The sequence below is a fragment of the Ovis aries genome, chromosome 2, assembly GCF_016772045.2.
Source record: "Ovis aries strain OAR_USU_Benz2616 breed Rambouillet chromosome 2, ARS-UI_Ramb_v3.0, whole genome shotgun sequence".
In the NCBI taxonomy this organism is placed as follows: domain Eukaryota; kingdom Metazoa; phylum Chordata; class Mammalia; order Artiodactyla; family Bovidae; genus Ovis; species Ovis aries.
The window spans coordinates 11,207,405-11,226,668 of NC_056055.1; the positions used below are offsets into that span (position 1 = coordinate 11,207,405).

At 39.0% G+C, this 19,264-nt stretch overlaps 1 protein-coding gene and 1 long non-coding RNA gene across 4 annotated transcripts in view; one reads left to right on the forward strand and one right to left on the reverse strand.

Annotated features, from left to right (window-relative positions):
* Window positions 1–11,041: 11,041 nt before the first annotated feature.
* Window positions 11,042–14,450, reverse strand: LOC114112783 (uncharacterized). Its single transcript, XR_006058562.1, has 2 exons — window positions 14,190–14,450; window positions 11,042–13,785 (listed from the first exon to the last, which is right to left on the reverse strand). It is a non-coding gene; the product is annotated as an uncharacterized LOC114112783 (long non-coding RNA).
* A 325-nt stretch (window positions 14,451–14,775) lies between these two features.
* The window catches only part of PTBP3 (polypyrimidine tract binding protein 3), a 90,408-nt gene continuing 85,919 nt past the window's right edge, over window positions 14,776–19,264 (forward strand). For 2 of the 3 annotated variants that reach the window (XM_060408912.1, XM_015092974.3), the window contains exon 1: window positions 14,776–14,925. Coding sequence is in view for 1 of the 3 variants with exons in the window: in XM_015092973.3 (XP_014948459.1) it covers window positions 14,918–14,925; window positions 17,834–17,867 (42 nt within the window). In the remaining 2 variants the exon portion in view is untranslated. Of the gene's footprint in view, window positions 14,926–17,833; window positions 17,868–19,264 lie in introns of all 3 variants that reach the window. The other variant, XM_015092973.3, reaches the window with a different exon arrangement.

The following is a 19,264-nucleotide window of genomic DNA, read 5'->3' on the forward strand; positions in this document are numbered from 1 at the left end:
TCCTCCCTTCCCTAGCTAAATACTTTCCCAAGAGTGAATTATTCATTTTATTTATTTTTGTTAATATTTATCTCTTTAGTTGGCTGTACTAGGCCTTAGTTGCAGCACTAGTGATCTTTGATCTTTGTTGTGGCATGCAGATATAGTTCTCTGACCAGGGATCCAACCTGGTCCCCTGCACTAGGGGTGTGGCGTCTTAGCCACTGGACAACCAGGGAAGTCCCCTATTCATTGTATTTAGAATATGACTTTAGCAAGAGATCCATGATGGTTGTAGGTATTCCAAGTCCACTTCCCTTGGAGACAGTCTCACCTAATTTTTTCTGGTATCCAGTAAGCGACTACTATGTCAAACACACCCACCTCTCCCAAACTCAGGCATTCCTTCTGAGATACAGTAGTCTACTGTGAGTACATGTAATCTTTCCAAGCTGAGAAAAAGAAACATTTGATTCTTCTGTAATCAACATAGCTTCAACCCTGCTCACTATAAAGATAGCATTTTATCATTTTATACTGAGGAACAATGTCAGTTATTTTTTTATCTTCTAACTTTCAAACTGTGCCTACCATTGGGAAAGTACGGACATTTTAAGTTAGCTTAAGGATCAGGCCCATAATTGAGCCATCTATCTCTTGCTGGCCATTACTTTGCTACAGAAAGACCAGACTTTGGAATTCCCCCATGTCTTTCTGCTATGCCAAATTAAATTCTCAGAGGTGCCATCCTCCCACTACACTCTATGAAATTAAATTTTTGATTAAGCTCTCCTACTCCCACTGCTGCAGGAGAAGAGAGGCTATATGAAGACATTATCCTCTAATACAACCAGTCCTCCACCTCCAAGAGCGGGGTGTGGAGGTGGGAAGACTTGCTTTTCCAGTTACATAAATAACATTCTCATAGCAAAGTCCTCCAGACTGTTCTTTCGTTTTTCTGCTACTGACCTTTTGCTTGTTTGCCTGCTCAAGGCTGAATGTTTGCCTGATGCCCTGCAGGATCACATGAAGTAAACATCTTCTAGAACTACACTGGGGAGGGACAGCAATAGTTCTTTCCAGTTGTCTGGCATTGCAAGACTCATTCCACCAACCTCGTAAACTATGACCAGATTTTTGCACAAGACTATTTCAGCCAAGAGCAAATAAGAACAAAGAAAAAATATATATATTCTTTAACCAATCAATAGCCAGATATGGCTCCTTGTTAAACAGTTGTATCAAAAATTTTAGGGGAAGGTTTGACTTGACCAGAATGAAGGTTTATTCTAGTGAAAAATAAAAGTATTTCCTATTAAAGATATGGTCTCAGTTGCTAAGAAGGGACTATTTTGTCTCATATAAGAACACTTACAATATTATAGACATCTTTGTTTTTGTAATTTTCACTGTGCTGGGTCTTTACTGCAACGTGCGGGCTCTTCACTAAGGCTCATGGGCTTGCTCTAGTTGCAGCACGCAGGGGCTTCTTGTAAAACACAGCCTCTCCAGTCGTGGTGCATGGGCTGAGTTGCCCTGTGACATGTGGGATCTTAGTTCCTGATCAGCTGGTAAGGGATCAAAACTGCATCTCCTGCATTGGAAGGTGGATTCTTAAACATTGGGCCACCAGGGAGGTCCAATAGGCATCTATAATATGTACTGACCTCACACATCTGTGGACAAATGGAATACCAAGGCAGTAAAGGCAAGTCAACTCATTATAGTAAGCCAACTTCAGTTCAGATGGGAAGAATTACAGGCAACAGGTTAACTGGAAAAGACGGGTGAAAAAAAGGAGTTGTCCCTTTCCTTCTGCTACTCTACTCACAGATATTCCTCTATGTTCCATCTTTGAAATGACTAGGGTGAATCTCACATTAGTTAACTGGTTAGGCATAGATAAGTTAAGGGAGAATCATGATAAGGACTGGTGAAAGACAGTACAGAAAGCTGCCACAAAGAGTGGGAATACTGTAATGAAAGTCATTAGTTATCACATTAATTTGCAGGGAAAATGGAAGTCCAGGAAAATGAAAAGAAAATGAACCTGAATCAGAGAAAATTTCTAGTATAATAAACTAGGAAACTGACATAACCCTACCACAAACTATGAAGAATACCTTCCAATTTGTATCCAAATTAAGGAAGGAAGTGATATTTAACAAGCGTTTCTTCTAAGAAACAACTCAGAGCCATTTTTAAGAAAATAACTGGGATAGACCTAAAGGTCCAGCAGCTACCTGAAATTTGAAGAAATAAGGACTAGTGCTTCAACAGTATGTGTACTGAGAACTTCCAGATGTGCAAGCAGAGGAACCAGAGATCAAATTGCCAACATCCACTGGATCATAGAAAAAGTATGAAAATTTCAGAAAAACATCTACTTCTGCTTCATTGACTATGCCAAAGCCTTTGACTGTGTGGATTACAACAAACTGGAAAATTCTTAAAGAGGTGGGAATACCAGAACACTTTACCTACCTCCTGAGAAATCTATATGCAGGTCAAGAAGCCACAGCTAGAAATGGACATGGGACAACGGACTGGTTCCAAATAGAGAAAGTACATCAAGCCTGTATATTGTCACCCTGCTTATTCAACTGATATGAAGAGTACATCATGTGAAATGCCAGGCCAGATGAAACACAAGCTGGAATCAAGATTGCCAGAAGAAATATCAATAAACTCAGATATGCAAATGACCCCACCCTTATGGCACAAAGAGAAGAGGAACTAAAGAGCCTCTTGATGTGGGTGAAAGAGGAGAGTGAAAAAGCTGGCTTAAAACTCAACATTCAAAAAACTAAGATCATGGCATCTGGTCCCATCATTTCATGGCAAATAGATGGGAAAACAATGGAAACAGTGACAGACACTTTTTTTCTTGGGCTCTAAAATCACTGCAGATGGTGACTGAAGCTATGAAATTAAAAGATGCTCGCTCCTTGAGAAAAAAGCTATGACAAATTTAGACTCTATTGAAAAGCAGACACATTACTTTGCTGGCAAAGGTCCATACACTCAAAGCTATCATTTTTCCAGTTCTAAAAAATAAAGTTTATTTAAAAAATTTTAAATCTTATAATGCTACATAAATTAAAAAAAAAAAAAAACTATTTCAAATGACTGAATGAATTTAGAAGAAACTAAGGGAAATGTCTAAGGCAATGATTCTTAATGGAATTTACACCCCAGAGAATATTTGTGAATGAATGTCTGGAAACATTCTGTTGTCACATGTATGTGAGGGATGGTACTGGTATCTAGTGAATGGAGTCCATGGATGCCACTAAGTGTTCTACAATACACAGTACATCCCATCTCCCTGAGAATTATCCCGTTCAAAATGTGCTGAGGCTGAGAAACGCTACCCTAATGGATGAGGTTTGGGACCTATAGCCGTGCTGACAGAAATAGGCTGGATTTTGTGCATGTGTAACATTTGATACATCCAAAATATGTATGATATATATGTAAATTATGAGATAATAATAAACATCTGTGAAACCATCACCCAGCTAAAGAACTAGAAATCGTGAGTCATGTGCCTCTCTGATTTCCACCTCTCTGCTTCCTCTCTAAAAGTCACCTCTGAGTTTTGTGTTTACTTCTTCTTTGTCATCTTTTATAAAATTGTGCATATGTTTGTGTGTGTGTTCATAATACATTGGTCAGCTTTGCATGGTGGCGGTTCCTTTTCAACTTTACAGAAATAGTATCTTAGTATATAGTTTTTTTCTGATTTTACTTTTCATTCAGTATTTTTGTTTGACTTATCCATATCATTACTTTGTGTGTTTTATTCATTTTCATGGTTGTATAGTATTCCACTGTGTGACTATGCCACAATTTATTTGCCCATCTCTCTTGATGGACATTTGGGTTATTTGCATGTTTATTATATGGACTAATAATAGTATAGAATAGCAGTGGTGCTATGAAGAGTCCTTCATATGTCTTCCCTGGCTCAGAGGATAAAGCGTCTGCCTGCAAAGCAGGAGACCCGGGTTCGATCCCTGGGTTGGGAAGATCCCCTGGAGAAGGAAATGGCAACCCACTCCAGTATTCTTGCCTGGAGAATCCCGTGGACAGAGGAGCCTGGCAGGCTACAGTCCACAAGGTCGCAAAGAGTCGGACACGACTGAGCGACTTCACACTATGTACATAGAGAAGTACTCAAGTATGGATGTCTTTAAATTGAAATTATGTTAAGAATTCATCTTCTGTTCTGAAATCATAAAGACAGCCTCCTAAATGTTATTCTAAAAGCTTAAAAACTTTGCCTTTCCTTTCTGAGTCACCTGGAGCAACCTTGAGGTGGTTGTTATCTATATTTGGAATGAGGTAGAATCCCAGGGATGGGGGAGCCTGGTGGGCTGCGTCTATGGGGTCGCACAGAGTCGGACACGACTGAAGCGACTTAGAAGCAGCAGCAGCAGCAGACATCAACTTCTACTTTTCCCCCCTAATTGATCTAAATGTCTTCTGTGTCCTACATCAAGTTTTCATTTATATCCACATCTGTTCCATTAAATAATTTATCTATCTCTGTGGCAATGCTACATGTTCTTGATTATTTGACTTTATAAATTTTAATACTTGGAGAGGCAAGTCCTATTACGTTGTTATTCATCAAGATTGTCTTAAGTTATTCTAGAAATTACTTCATCAAACTCCTGGGAAAATCACTTGGGACTGCCTTGAATCCATAGATCATTTTGAAAAAGTACATCTTTACAATTTAGTGTCTTCTAGTCCATACATGGTATATCACTTCTTTAGGCTGTCTTTTCTAATACAGTTTCTTTCCATAAGATATAACAAATACTTGGTTACATATATTTCTAAGTATCTTTAATTTTGCTTTCATACAAAATTTGATGGCATTCTGTGTGTCTGTATATGTGATAAAATGTACAAAATAAAAATTTTATACTTTTAACAGATTTTAGGTGTACAGGTCTGTGGCAATGGTATTACCATTTTTCAGTGATATTTTCTCACTGTTGTTGCTGGTATATAAAATGCAGTTGATTTTCATGCACTCAGATTATACCTAGATTTCCTACTAAACTCATTAATTTTAATAACTTTTACATACTTCTGGATTTTTCTATATAATCCTCCTAACTGCAAATAATAGCAATTTGCTTTTTCCTTTCCAATATTCATAGCTTTCATTTCTGTTTCTTGTCTTACTGTACAGGAACTATGGTATAATACTGAATAGAAACTTAAGCAAAAGGACCAAAACATAAACAAAAGAAGATTAAGACCTTTTATTTTGTTAAAATTAAGAGTTTTTGTTCATCAGATGATAACACAAAGAAAATGAAAAGAGAAGCCACATTCTGGGAAGAAGGTATCTACTATGGCTATTTATTACCAAGGACACCTGAAAATCAATAAGTAAACAACAGTCAAATAGGAATTTAAAAAGAAGATTCATGACTGGCCAGTAAAATATGAGATAATATTCAATTGTATTAATAATCAAAAAGTGAAAATTTAGGGCACATATGACATTTTTAGGCTCAATGGCAAAATTTTAAAATTGTATTAGTTACAATACCAATTGACCAATTGAGGGTATGAGCAATGGGAGCTCTCTTGATAATGGTGGTAGTGAAAACTGATAAAATCACTTTGGAAACACAGTAAAGATGAAGATTACCAAATTTCATCACTTCTGAATGTATAACCTAGATTGTCAAGCCTAGAGAAATCTCTGAGTGCCTCAGGAGACAGGTACACAAATATTCACAGAAAAATTATTTATAATAACACAACAAGAAGCTGAAACTAGAAACCACTCATATCAATCAAGAGAAGAATGGATACATTGCAGCATATTCTCATTGAGAAATACTGCACAGCACTGAAAATTAAGGAAACACATGGAATTAACCACAGAATCAGAATATTAGGTGAAAAAATCAAGTGGCAAAAATATATTAAAAATATTACACTGTTCATATAAAGTTCCTATGGTTTAGGAATTTGCACACCTTTTAAAACTATAAAGCAAGCAAGAATGAGTAATCATAAAACTCAGGAATACCATTCTTTGCACTGGGATGGGAGAGATTAGAAATGGGGTTAGAAAAGTACATAAAAGAATCTTTGAGATCTTCCATGGTGGTCCAGCGGCTAAGACTCCACACTGCCAATGCAGGGGTCACAAGTTGGATCTATGATCAGGAAACTAAGACTTCCCATGCCATGTGGCAATGCCAGAAAAAAAAGAGACCTTCAAATTTTGCCTTTGTTATAAATTTCTCAAATTCTCCTTGGTGGTCATTTTATGATTATGCTTAATAATTTATGTAAGTAGAAATGCCAACCCACTCTGGTACTCTTGCCTGGAGAATTCCATGGACAGGAGTCTGGTGGGCTACAGTCCATGGGATGGCAAAGAGTCAGCCATGACTGAGTAACTAGCACATATAAGTTTATTAAATTTTTATTTTGAAATAAATGTAGATATTCAGAAAAACTGTAAAATTTCTACAGAGCATTCCCGAATATGCTGTCCAGCTTCCCCTACTATTATTCTCTTACATAACCACTGTACAATAATCAGAACTAATAAATAATCATACAACATTATTAGCTGAACTACAGATGCGGGTAGGCAGAATTTTAGCAGTTTTTCCCATCTTCCATCCAACAATATTCCCATTCCCTGGTTATTTAAACACTAATTGTAAGTACTGCTGTGAAGGGATTTTCAGGTCTAATTAAAGTTCCACATTAGCTGACTTTAAGAAACAGGGATTACTGGACTCAAATAAGAGCCCTTAAAAGCAGAAGCTTTCTCTGGCTGATGGAAGAAAGCAGAAGAAGAAGTCCTACAGATGGAGGGTATTAGAAGGACTAGCCTCACCAATGTTGCTGCCTTAAAAAGGAACGAAGGTAACCTGAAGGAACTGAGGATGATCCCTGGCTGACAGCAAGGAAACAGGAATCTAGGATCTATGGTCAGGAGGAACTGGATTCTTGCAATAACAGGAAAGAGTTTGGAAGCCGACTCTCCCCAAATGCTCCAGATAAGAGCCTAAACTGGACAATTCCTTAACTTTTGTATTGTGAGATTAAGGAGAGACCCAGTCAAGCCCATGTGGGTTTCTGACCTATAGAACTTCCAGATAGAAATTTGTATTGTTTTAAGCTTCTAAACTTGTACATGATTTGTTACTGTGGAGAAGGAAATGGCAACCCAACCCACTCCAGTATTCTTGCCTGGAAAATCCCATGTACAGAGGAGCCTGGCAGGCTACAGTTCATGGGATTAGGAAGAGTCAGACAGGACTGAGAGACTGAGCAACAATTTGTTACACAGCAACAGAAAACAAATAGCCTTTGTACTGTATCTATTTATCTACTAATGTCCTTTTTCTGTTGTAAAACCTCACACTGCATTTAGTTGTCATGTCTCATTAGTTGCCCCCAATCTGTGATATTTTGTCAATCTTTGCTTGTCCTTCATGGTGTTGACAGTCTTAGAGTCTGTCAATTCTTCAAGAAAAAATACTTTTTTTCATTGTAATTTGAGTTTCTCTGATGTCTTCTTGGGGTTAGATTGAGTTATGCATTTTGGACTGGGATATGATAGCAGCAATGTAACCTTGCCAGTGCAGTCCATCAGTTTATCAGGAGTTCACGTCAACATGTCACATTACTGCTAATTTTGACTGCTTAGCTGAGATGGTGTCTGCTGGATTTCATTGTAAAGTTATTATTTTTCTCCCTAACTGATAAATATCTTAGGGGAGATACTTTGAAATTATGCCACTATTTTAAGGTTCGCTCACTAATTTTAGCATTAATTGGTGGATCTTGTCTGCAGCAATTATTCTAATACTGGTTTTCTATTTCCTGTATTCCTTCTATGCTTATTAATTAGAATTATTCTGTAAGAGCTATCTTTTTCCCCTTATTTGCTTATTCAAGTATTTATTTATATAAGTATTGACTCATTATTTTACTTTAAAGGCTATATAATACTATTGTTATTTATTTTGTTGCTCAAACTATTCCCCCTTTGGTCCCTGGGAGATCTTTCAGCTAGACTCCTGTGCCCTTTTGACAAGTCCCTATCATTTTAAAAGTACTTTACTTTTTAGCAAACTCAAGTTGCTCTAAGCCATGTATTATTTTTATTTCTGCAGCCCTGGAATCAATGACTTCTCTGTGGAGTCCTGGTTCCTTTTATTGGGGACTGATATTTAGTAACTAAAACGTTGGTAAAGTTAATGGGGTATCATTGTTTGGCTTTCTCAGCAGACAAAACTTGGAAATACAAGTATACACAGCAACCATACATACCAACCAACGCCTATACACATATCTATATCTAATTCTGCTATACTGTACCTCTCTCTGTCTCTCTCTCTCTATATATATATATATACATTGTAAATCAATTATACTTCAATAAAATACCTGTACATGTACATGTAAGATAATACCATGAGATGAAAAAAAGAAAAAATCTGACAGTTAAGAATGAGGAGAAAAATAAAATATAATTTTAAAACATAAAAATAGAAAGGAATCAAACCACTACTATAGAAATCTGAATTATGGTTGGAGAAAATAGGCTTGAAAAGTTGTACAGAAAGTTAAGGAAAAACAAAAACATGACACTAAAGAATAAATATTGAAATGATCAGAGATCCAATAAATAACTAGTTAGCAATGCTAAGGAAGAAAACAGACAAAGTGAAAATGAAAAGTTGCTCAGTCATTATCTGACTCTCTGCAACCCCATGGACTATACAGTCGATAGAATTCTCTAGGCCAAAATACTGGAGTGGGTAGCCTTCCCCTTCTCCAGTGGATCTTCCGAACCCAGGAATCGAACCAGGGTCTCCTGCATTGCAGGCAGATTCTTTACCAACTCAGCTATGAGGGAAACCTAATAAATATTGAAATGATCAGAGAGCCAATAAATAAATAGTTAGCGATGCTAAGGAAGAAAACAGACAAAGCTTAACATAAATTTAAAACAAAATTTCAAAATCAAGGTCTCTGCAAGGAACAACATATTTCATGTATTTATTTAATAAGATAGTCACTGGCTACTATGTGGGAGGCATTGTTCCAGTTGTTAAGAATACATCAGCAGACACACACACAAGTATCACTGCCTTAATGATTTTACATTTTAGTGGAGGGAGATAAACAATAAATAAAACAAGTAGGTTACATATGTTAGAATAAGGAGAAAAATAAAGCAGGGAGGAGAATAAATAACAGGGGTGAGCATGATATCCAGTTTCAAATAAGAGTGGCCGAGAAAGGTCTTACTGGGAAAATTACATGCGAGGAAGTCTAATGAAGGAGCAAACCAGAGCGTTCCAGGAAGAGGGAACAACAAGTATAAAGGACTCTGAGATGGGAACCTGCCTGGTCCCAACTAGGAACAACCAATCTGATGTTCAAGAAAGAGTTCTAGGCTAGAGAAATAAAGTTGGCACTCTTCAGGGTATAGATGATATTTAAAACCCTAAGCCTGTATCAAGAGAGTGAGTATAGGAAAAGAAGGTCAAAGACTGGGTCTTGAAATATTTGAAAGCTGTTAAGTCAGAACCAGGAAAGAAGATGGGAGTGACCAGAGACGAAAAACAAACAAAAATGAGGTTTCCTGAGAGCCAAGCGAAGAAAGTGTATCAAGAAAGAAAGAGAAAGTCACTCAGTTGTGTCCCCCTCTTCACAACCTCATGGACTGTATAGTCCACTGAATTCTCCAGGCTGAAGTGGATCCCCTTCTCCAGGGGATCTTCCCAACCCAGGGATCGAACCCAGGTTTTCCACATTGTAGGCGGATTCTTTACCAACCGAGCCACCAGGGAAATCCATCAAGGAAGAGGGAACAGTCAACTACTGCTGATGGTTTCATTTACATGGGGTCTGAGAAATTCCCATTAGATTGATTCTAGAAAAATCAGACTCAAAATAAAGACATAGCCTAAATAATTATCTAAATTTCAAAGATGAAGAAAAACTCTTCTAAGGATCAGTCTTTTCCATCATAGTTATACGATGCTGAAGGTAAGCAGGGCTATAGTTATAGAGCTCCTGACTGACTCAATAGTTCTTCATATACTGAAGTTTTACCTTAGGTAAGTGACAGAATATATAGAGACTCAGGAAACAACCCAAGGTTCCTTCTAAAAAAAAAAAAAAAATCTTGAAAATTTATTCTACTAACTGAAAGATGATTAAAAAGCACAACACTGTCAATTATTTCTAAATAAGTGATTATTATTATTTTTAATTTATTTGGCTGCACTGCATCTTCGCTGCAGCATACCAACCCTTAGCTGTCCTCACGTGGGATCTAGTCTCCTTACCAGGGACTGAATGCAGACCCCCTGGTTGGGAACCCAGAGTCTCAGGGTATAGAGTAGATTGTACCAGTTTTAAGGACAAAGGCTCAGTGCTTAAGGGCAATGATTCTTTAAAGAGGGTAGTGATTATCACTCAAATTGTTCTCTGGCCTTGTCTCAGATTCATGCCTAAATCTCAAAGGACTTTCTCAGAATAAAAATGGAAAGGTCTGTTTTATTAGAAACTCTGAGTGACACTGGGACCTCGGTGATATAGTATGACAAAAGGAAAATTATTCTTGAAAATCCACAGCAACTTCGACTTGGGCTGGCAACTGCCACTACTGGTCAGGGACTGAAGACAGCACCTTCAGCGCAAATGCTCAAGTCCTCTGGACTGGTCTTACTAAGCTTCACACGGAAATGACTACATCAGGGCCAAGGATGGGCTCAGGAACATGGACGTAACTCATGATGGCAGAGAGGTCAGTGAGTATGTGGGAAACACTTTCAAGTCTCTTTCTCACACAGTTGGGAAGGACTTTGAAGGAAGGCTCATCGTTCAACAGATTGGGCAGTGTCAGATTCAGTGTGTGTCAGCTATTATAACCTAGTCTGACTACCAAGTTAACAGCACCTGAAAAATATGAATTATACACCTATACAGTTTCCTTCAGCCTCTGAAGTTTGTTATTGGCATTAACTATTGAACAAATAACACGTACTTAAGGGAACACTTGGCAATTTTTTTTTATTTTTGAAATAATTACAGATTCACAGTAAGTTCTAAAAGAAGTACCAAGAGGTCCCAGAAACTCTTCACCCAGTTTCTACCAGTAATGTCTTAATAATTGTAACAAAATAAATTGACATTGGTACAATTCATAAATCTCACTCAGATTTTACTAGTTTTACATGCACTGTATGTGTCTAAAGTCCGATGCAATATTATCAGATTCTGTAGATTTGTACAGTCAACCTCACAATCAGGACTTGCACCATCACCACAAACACCCCCCCTGCTATACTCCCTTATAGTCACACCTGTCTCCTTCTCTTTATGTATCTTCCATCACCACCACCCTGCCATCCTCCTTCTTAACCCTTGGCAACCACTAATCTGTTGTCTATCTCTGTAATTTTGTCATTTTGAGACTGTTATATAAATGGAATCATACAGTTTGTAGGCTTTTAAGTTTAGCTTTATTTCACTCAGAATAATTTCATGTTTGTATTTTAGCGTATATATGCTAGCAATTATGATTCTGTATTTGTCAGGGGATAAAATGATATTAAAATGTCTCCCTCCTAGATTCATCAAATGGCTGGTCTTATCTCTGACTTAAATTGGGATCTTTTTATTTTTCTATCTTAGGTATTATTTTTCTATCTTAAGTAATCTTACCTATAAACATGAATAGGGTAACATGTGTGTGCTAAGTTGCTTCAGTCATGTCAGACTCTGTGACCCCATGGACCACAGCCTGCCAGGCTGCTTTGTCCATGGGATACTCCAGGCAAGAGTACTGGAGAGGACTGCCATGCCCTTCTCCAGGGCATCTTCCCCACCCAGGCATCGAATTCACGCCTCTTATATACGTCTCCTGCACTGAGAGGCCCTTTCTTTACCACTAGTGTCATGAGCAGGGTAATAATGTTGGTTAAATGTTAACTACCACTGCATATTGCAATGTTTTAAGGCAAATGTTCAAAGGTTACATTTCGCCCAAACATCATAATGGAGGGGGTAGGGAGTGTCTCATTAGATGAAGGTGTTTCAGGGCAATTTCTTACAATAAAAATTAGAATAAAAACAAAAGAAGGTAAAGTGTTAGAAAATTTAAACTAAATTATTTTAACTGTCTTACTTTTCAAAAGTAAAGAGCAATTAGCAAATAAAGACTGTGTTATCATCAGGAATCCAGTATACAGAACATATAGCTCTTTATGTCAAGGCAGGTCACGTGGGTGATTATCTGATCGTTCCAGAAACTCAGAAACTTACGCTGATATTATAGGCCACAGCTTTCTAATGCCATACGTATTATAGGAATAGCTAGTATTCTAAAAGTGGTCATAGAAGAACTAAATTCTATTCTATATATTGTTTCTGAATCAGAGAAACTCACAAACCTATGGCGTTCAATCCATGAAAAATCTTTGAAACTTATGGCCAAGAGGCAGGGGAGGGGCCAGGGTTTCACCTTGTGTTCTGTCCTGAGTTGTCTTCTTACTATCTAGGCTTCTGTTGCACAACTGGATGTGACTGGTTTAGGAAACGCCATACAGTTCTGTTCATTTCAGTCAGGTACACTTTACACTGGAGACCTTTCAAAGTTATTTTTGGTACTATGGACAGTGAGTGTGAGACAGACTTCACATTTATTTTTTAATACTGAAATCTGTCAGCTATCATAAGGCACTGGCTAAGAGAAATACAACTTCTAAAAGTATAAATTGGTTCCGCTTTTGGGAATCATTTTGTCAATATTTATGAAATCTGAGAATGCTTATGCCTTTTGTCCTCCAATTCTGTTTCTAGGAATCTATTCCTTGATATAATCACATACAAGCAAAGATGCTCATACATATATGATGTTCTTTGCAGTACTGTTAATTATTTTGAATAATTAGAAACAATGTAAATTTCCACTATTTTGGAAAAGGTTAAATAAAATTATGGCACATGAAATAATAGTATTAAAAAGAATTAAGTAGATTTTTAAGTGAAAAGAGGAAAAAATGGTGAGGGTGTTGGAAGGTGCACAACTGTTAAGTGGCTATCATGGGCAAGGGGGTAGCTTGTGAAGAGAAATAATACCTTTTTATATTTAAAGTTGTTTTGAATTTTCCAAAATGAGCATGTATGTATATTACTACTTGCATAGCTTAAAAAAAAATTGAGGCAATTTTATCAACAGAATATATTCCCCAAACAACAGGAAGACCTCATCAGCTACTTATCTTGCTGGTATTTTTAATACCCATCTGGCAAAGTAGGGTGGCAATGTTTACAACTGCAACTTCATATTTAGATTTAACATAAGAATCAAAGCATATTTGACCTTTTGAAAAGTGCGATTTAGGTTAGATAACAGTATTTTTAAAATGATCTTTCTTAATAAGATACCTGAGGTATTCAAAAATTGTGTTTTGTCAACAAACAAATAATAAACTAAGGGAGGAATGCAGCAACCGTCAAGACTGGAACCTGATTTTCTTGGTCAGCCCTGCAGTGCTTGGCAAATAGTAAGCAACAAATATTGACTGAAAAGATGGGTGAATCAACAGTTTAAGTCTTTTCAGTAGCACCCACTTTTTAAAAAGCAGGATAGTAGCAAGGATAGATGATGGAGCTTGTAGTTACTGGCTTTTCGAATGAGGCTGAGAAGGAGCTGTCCCCTCTTTCTACCCAGGAAGTTAAGAATTTGGTGGAGGACAGTGTTCAGTGGCTCACGTCTTGGGCGATCTGTGAATCGAAAAATCATTCAATTTCAGAACCAAACAGAATATGAGGGGAAAAAAACCGAGTTGCCACTACTTATATTCTTATAATTTTGCTCAGACTAAAAGGAAAGGGTTTCTGTGGGTGTCAAACTGTCGGCAAATCACTCGTCTAAATTTTCATCTGAAAAACGAGAATAAGCACTCTTTCATAGGTTTCTGTTGTTGTTGTTTTTTTTTTAATAGGGAAAATGTGGAAACTTTTATAAAATGCTACCAATATAGTGGCCATTCCATACAGTGCAATGAATGTTTCCTGTAAATTCAATGCCAGACTGAGTGGAAGAGCACTCAGAGAATAAAGCTGTATATTCTCAAGTTCGGGGTAATCTCATTCACCTCTTTCATCTTCATCCCAACCTCACCTACCGAGCCGGTGCGGGTCACCGGGCGGGCGACCGGCGCTTCCCTGGGCTGCCAGGCCGGGGGAAGCCCACAGACGGCGCCTGGCCTCGGTGCTCGGGGCCGAGCCGACAGTCTCGCCCACCCGGGGCAATTTCGCGGCGGTTCTGGGGCTCTCGCGGGACACTCCTACCTACTGTCCGGAGTCGGGTCCCCAACGTTTTTCCCGCTGGTACAGGGAGGTGTCCAAGCTAGGGAGCCCCCGGGCGGAGGAGGCGGAAGGCAGGCGAAGCCCGCGGGGGCGCGGGGCGGGGTGTGGGGGGGGGGGTGGGGGCGGCGAAGCGGGAAGCACAAGGCGCGCGCTCCCGCGAGCAAGGAGGCCGGCGGGGGCGGGGGGCGCGCGCCGGGGCGGGGCACCCGGAGGCGGGGTCTCTAGGGAGGCAGCAGGAAGAGGGCGCCCTGGAGCCGAGCCGGAGAGCGGCTGAGGGCGGGGCCCAGGGAGGGCGTCGACGCTGAGGGGCGGGGTGAGGCGAGGCGGGGACGCGCTCGGGGGGTGGGGAAGGCGGGGGCGCGGCGGTGGCGGGAGCGTCCCTGGTCTCCGCCCCTGTTTCCCACTCTCTCTCCACCTCCGACCGGCCGGGGCTCAGGAGAGGCGCCGTTTGCCGGTTCCCGGAGCCGCCCTGTTGCCGCCGCCTCCTTCCTCCGCTCGCGGTGAGCCCGTCAGTCCCCGCACTGTGCTCGCCTCCGTCTGGGCCATGGATGGGTAAGTGCTCGGCGGCGCGGCGGTCACCGGGCTGCGCTCGTCCTCTTTTCCGCAGCTCTCGGCCGGACGCGCCGGAGCTGGGAAGCCGGGCGCGGCGCCGGCGACCAGAGGAGCGGCCCCGGCAGAGCCCGACGGCGGGGCTTCCGGGTGCCTCCTTTGGGGAGCCACGCATCGCGGAGAGGCGGTCCGCCGCAGCCTCTCTTTCCCCCTCGGGGCGCCCCCCTACCCCGTCCTGCCGCCTCTGTACACCCTCGCCCCGGGAAGCGGCGGAAAGCCCGGGGCAGACCCGGGTTCCGAGGTCCGCCCTCCGCCCGAGAGTCGAGGGAGCCCGGCCCGGCCTCCCGACACTTCCTCTCAGAAAATGGTGCGCGGCGCTGGGGGAGGCGGAGGCGGCGCTCGGGGCGGGCGTCCTCCCGCTCGGGGAGTTGGTGTTTACCGGTGAGGTGGGGCGAGCGCTGGAGCTTCCCCTGGCGGGGAGACGAGTGGCCGCGGAGTGGCGGACGGCGAGGGCACGCGCCGGTAAACGTCTGGGCGGCGACCCGGTCCCGGAGCCGGGGCCCCACGCGGTCTCCGGGCTTGTGCTGGGAGCTTGTTACGATTACGGTACTCCGGGAGTCTGGACTCGGTGAACAGGGATGCGTCCCTTTACCAACCCCACCTCCGCCCCCAAGGAACTTCGTGAATTCCCTGCGCTGTATGCAGAAAAAAAAAGTGCGATTTTCCAGGCGGTTTGAAACGCTCTAAAAGTGAATGAAATCTGTGGCTAAAGTAAAGATGTAGGATCATCGGTGTAAATATTTCTCTGGGGACTCCTTGGGTGGGACCAAACCAATATTTGAATGATTAAGAAAATAACTAGGTTAGATCTTAGTGAATTAGTTGAAGATCCTAGTATATGTCTGTCAAGGTTAAAAAAAAAAATCTCCTGCTCTCTTAGAGCCTGCAGATCCACTTACTTATTTTCATTATGCACTTGAGATTTTGGTTGGCCTGTTACTCGATTTTGATGGCAAGATTTCTGTAAACCTCTTGGTTGTAGAATATATGGAACTTGCTTGTACAGTAAAATCACGTATATGTTGCCATATAGTTGATTGTTGTCGTGCTGTGTAAAGATCTTCCTGTGTAAAAGGATCTTCGAACAATTTTTGCCTTCATTAGATTTCATTTATCCTAGTTTTATAAATCTATAAATATATTTGAATGCAGATTGCACAGTATTACAGACGTTAGACAAAATGCAATTTTAGATTTCGCTTATTGTGATGTCCTTTAAAGTATTTTTAAGATTTAATTGAAGCTGTTTTTATTGTTTAACTGAAGCTTTTCTGAGAGCACTGTTAAAAACTCGTTTTACATCACCTTTTTTCAACTGCACTTTCTATGAGTGCAAAATTTTGCTATCTTAATTATTTGTGTGAGTATGCCAGTATTTCATTTGAGCAAGGCTGTGAAAGTGGTATTTTCATTATGTGTAGTGAATTGTCTTGACTAGTGGTTTAACGTGAGACGTGGAAGCAGCCTAGCTTTTTGTATTGGAAACTTTACAGTGTTATAAAGAGGACTCTTGGATTATGCATCTTCGCTGTTAAACTCTTGAGCAATTGTGAAGTGCACACTTACTCTTTTGGGTAGTGTTTAAGAAATTAACTTTTTCTTCCTCCTAAATGTGGTTTGAAAACTGAAAATGAGTTTATTGGTTTAAGTATATGAGGCAATAAGAAATACTGAAAGGTAAGTTCATTTGGGAGTTCAAGTAGGAGCATGCTCTTTGCATCCGGACCAATACTGTGGTATACCTTACACAATCTAATTTTTTATCCACAGATGTCAGAGATATCACATTTAAATTTAAAACAAATTCGAGTTTCCAAAGTGTATAAGAAAAAATTTTAATCTATATCGTTATTGTTTAAAACAAATTTGCATCATTAGACAAATATAAATTTGTTTACTTCTATTAAATAATGATATAGGTTATTAACAATATATAGAATTTTATTAGAGCTTTCTTTTAGAAGATATTGAGACAAACTTAATTGAAAACAGTTTCTTTTGGGTTAGAAGAGATGGATTTTTGTTTGGCAGAACTATATAGGGTTTTTTACATCTTGATGTTAAGGGATATGGTTTTTAACTCAGTGAATTTATACTTTCAGGAGGCTAATTAAATTTCTACATTTTTCCATAGCCTGAAAAAAGGTCCTTTTTCATTATTTTGGATAGTTAAGAAACCAGCAAACCTCCAGTCAACATATCTTCCTAGTTCCACCTCAGAGGCCAGCTGCCCTGTGTGTGTATGTGTGTGTATGTTCATTTCTCTTTGAGGTAATTTGATCACAGATATGATTCGGTAGGACTCTTTCAAAAGCAAATCTTTGACAGTTTTGATGTCTGAAGGCTGACGTTTGTAATTATTTTAGTTCTAAGGCTGTCTTAGTTATATTTTGGTGAGCCATTTGGGTGGTGGATGCAAATTTTCAAGATATTTTCTATTTCTATAAAATCCACTCACTGGTTTTGTTTCAGGTAAAACTTTAAGTATGGTTACTCATGCCAGTGATTTAAAAGAATGAACTTTGGTGATTATAAGGCTTGGCTGGATTTGTTAAATAGAGGTAAATGGATAAACCCATTTTCATTTATTGAAACAATTATTTTTCTAAATACTGAAAAAGAATTTGATTTATTATTTGTTTCTTACATTGGCTGTTAAAGCTTTGCTTTTACACTCTGTTGGCTAGACTGTCCCATCGCTTTTCTTTGTATTAACATTTCACAACTTGTCACATTCTTATTTTTATTATTTATTATAATGCTTTTTCTTTTTTCTTTATCTTATCTCTGTCTTTTAAAAACTTGTTTCTAACTTTGTTTTCCATTTTCTCTTTTTACTTTTTCCATACAGTGTTGTTACAGATCTTATAGCAGTCGGTTTAAAGGTAGGAATCTTTTAATATCCTTCCATAAGCATTTAAAAATCTTAGTTTTGGCATTTTTTTTCCAGTGGTGAAATCATCTCACCTGTTCATAAAATTACCTGTTTTTCCGTATGGTAATAATCTTTTGTCTTTATTTAGCTCCACCATTAGTATACCTGTAGGTTTTATGTATGTATAAAGAGTGGTGACAATATTATCTTGTTTCTATAAAATGTGAACAAAAAGTTTCACTTGAACTGTCAGTGTATTTGTTTGTTTTTGTCTTGTTTTAACAGTTACATGTAACCTTGGCTCTGATTTATTTTCCTGTCATGTCCTTCCATTTATCTTCTCTTGGATACATTTCTGAGTAATAAAATAAAAATAGCAGCTAAAGTTTCTTCAGTTCCTATTATATGCAAGCTGCTTTACATATATCTCACTAATCATTAAAATGTTCATTCAAATTAGGTATTAATATTCCAATTTTAGAGATGAAAAATAGGTTCAGAAAGTTTATGTTTAAGGCATGGTGCCTCAGAGTTCAAACCCATGTCTTTGTGGTTCCAAAACCAGACTTTTCTTTTTTTATTTTTACCTCACTGCCAGTAATGAGGAGGGTACTTGTCTACAAGATGAACAGCAGGAAAGCTGCATAATTAATATTTTACAATAATGAGTCTTCCAAGTTACAAGTCATTTCAGTTTTATCAAAGTCGTTTCATTTATTGGATTCTGAAATAAAAATCAAGTTCGTTAATATGAGACTTTTAAAATATAGATGGAAGTTTAAGATTTCTTTTAGCAATTTGACATTTGATATACCTGAATTGAAAATCTAGTTCTAAAGGCCACTAACAGTTCAGATGACTGTAAAAAATAGAAATAGTTCCTGTGTACATTGCATGTATTTTATGTAAAGCTGTTCTTCTGCTTTCTGTCCATCATCTCTTGCTAACAATTTCAATACTTCTGCATTTGTATTAGATCTGATGGTGGTGCTCATATTCTTAAAAGATCTTAAGATACAAGCATACATATGGTGAACAGCGTTTTAGATTAACAATAGGTTGCTCAAGATTAGCTTAATTGGGAACTACTGCTTATACTGTCTTTTGAAGTTGAATGGTGTTAGCTTGCTTTAACAAACTTTGAATATATTTTATGAGTTGAAAATAAATGGAGAAGCCACTTTTGGTGGGATATACATTTATTTATTTATTTATTTTGGTAGATCCTTAGGTCAATTTCTCATTTGAAAGTGAATACTCATAGACTAGAAACTGCAGGCTTATATTTTGAATCCCTTTTGGTGTTTCAGTAGGGGCCTATGAAGGAAGGGATATTTAAAGTGAGCATTGCTTTGGTCTTACCAGAAATGTAATTTGTGATTCTAGAGTTCATCTGGGAAAAATGAA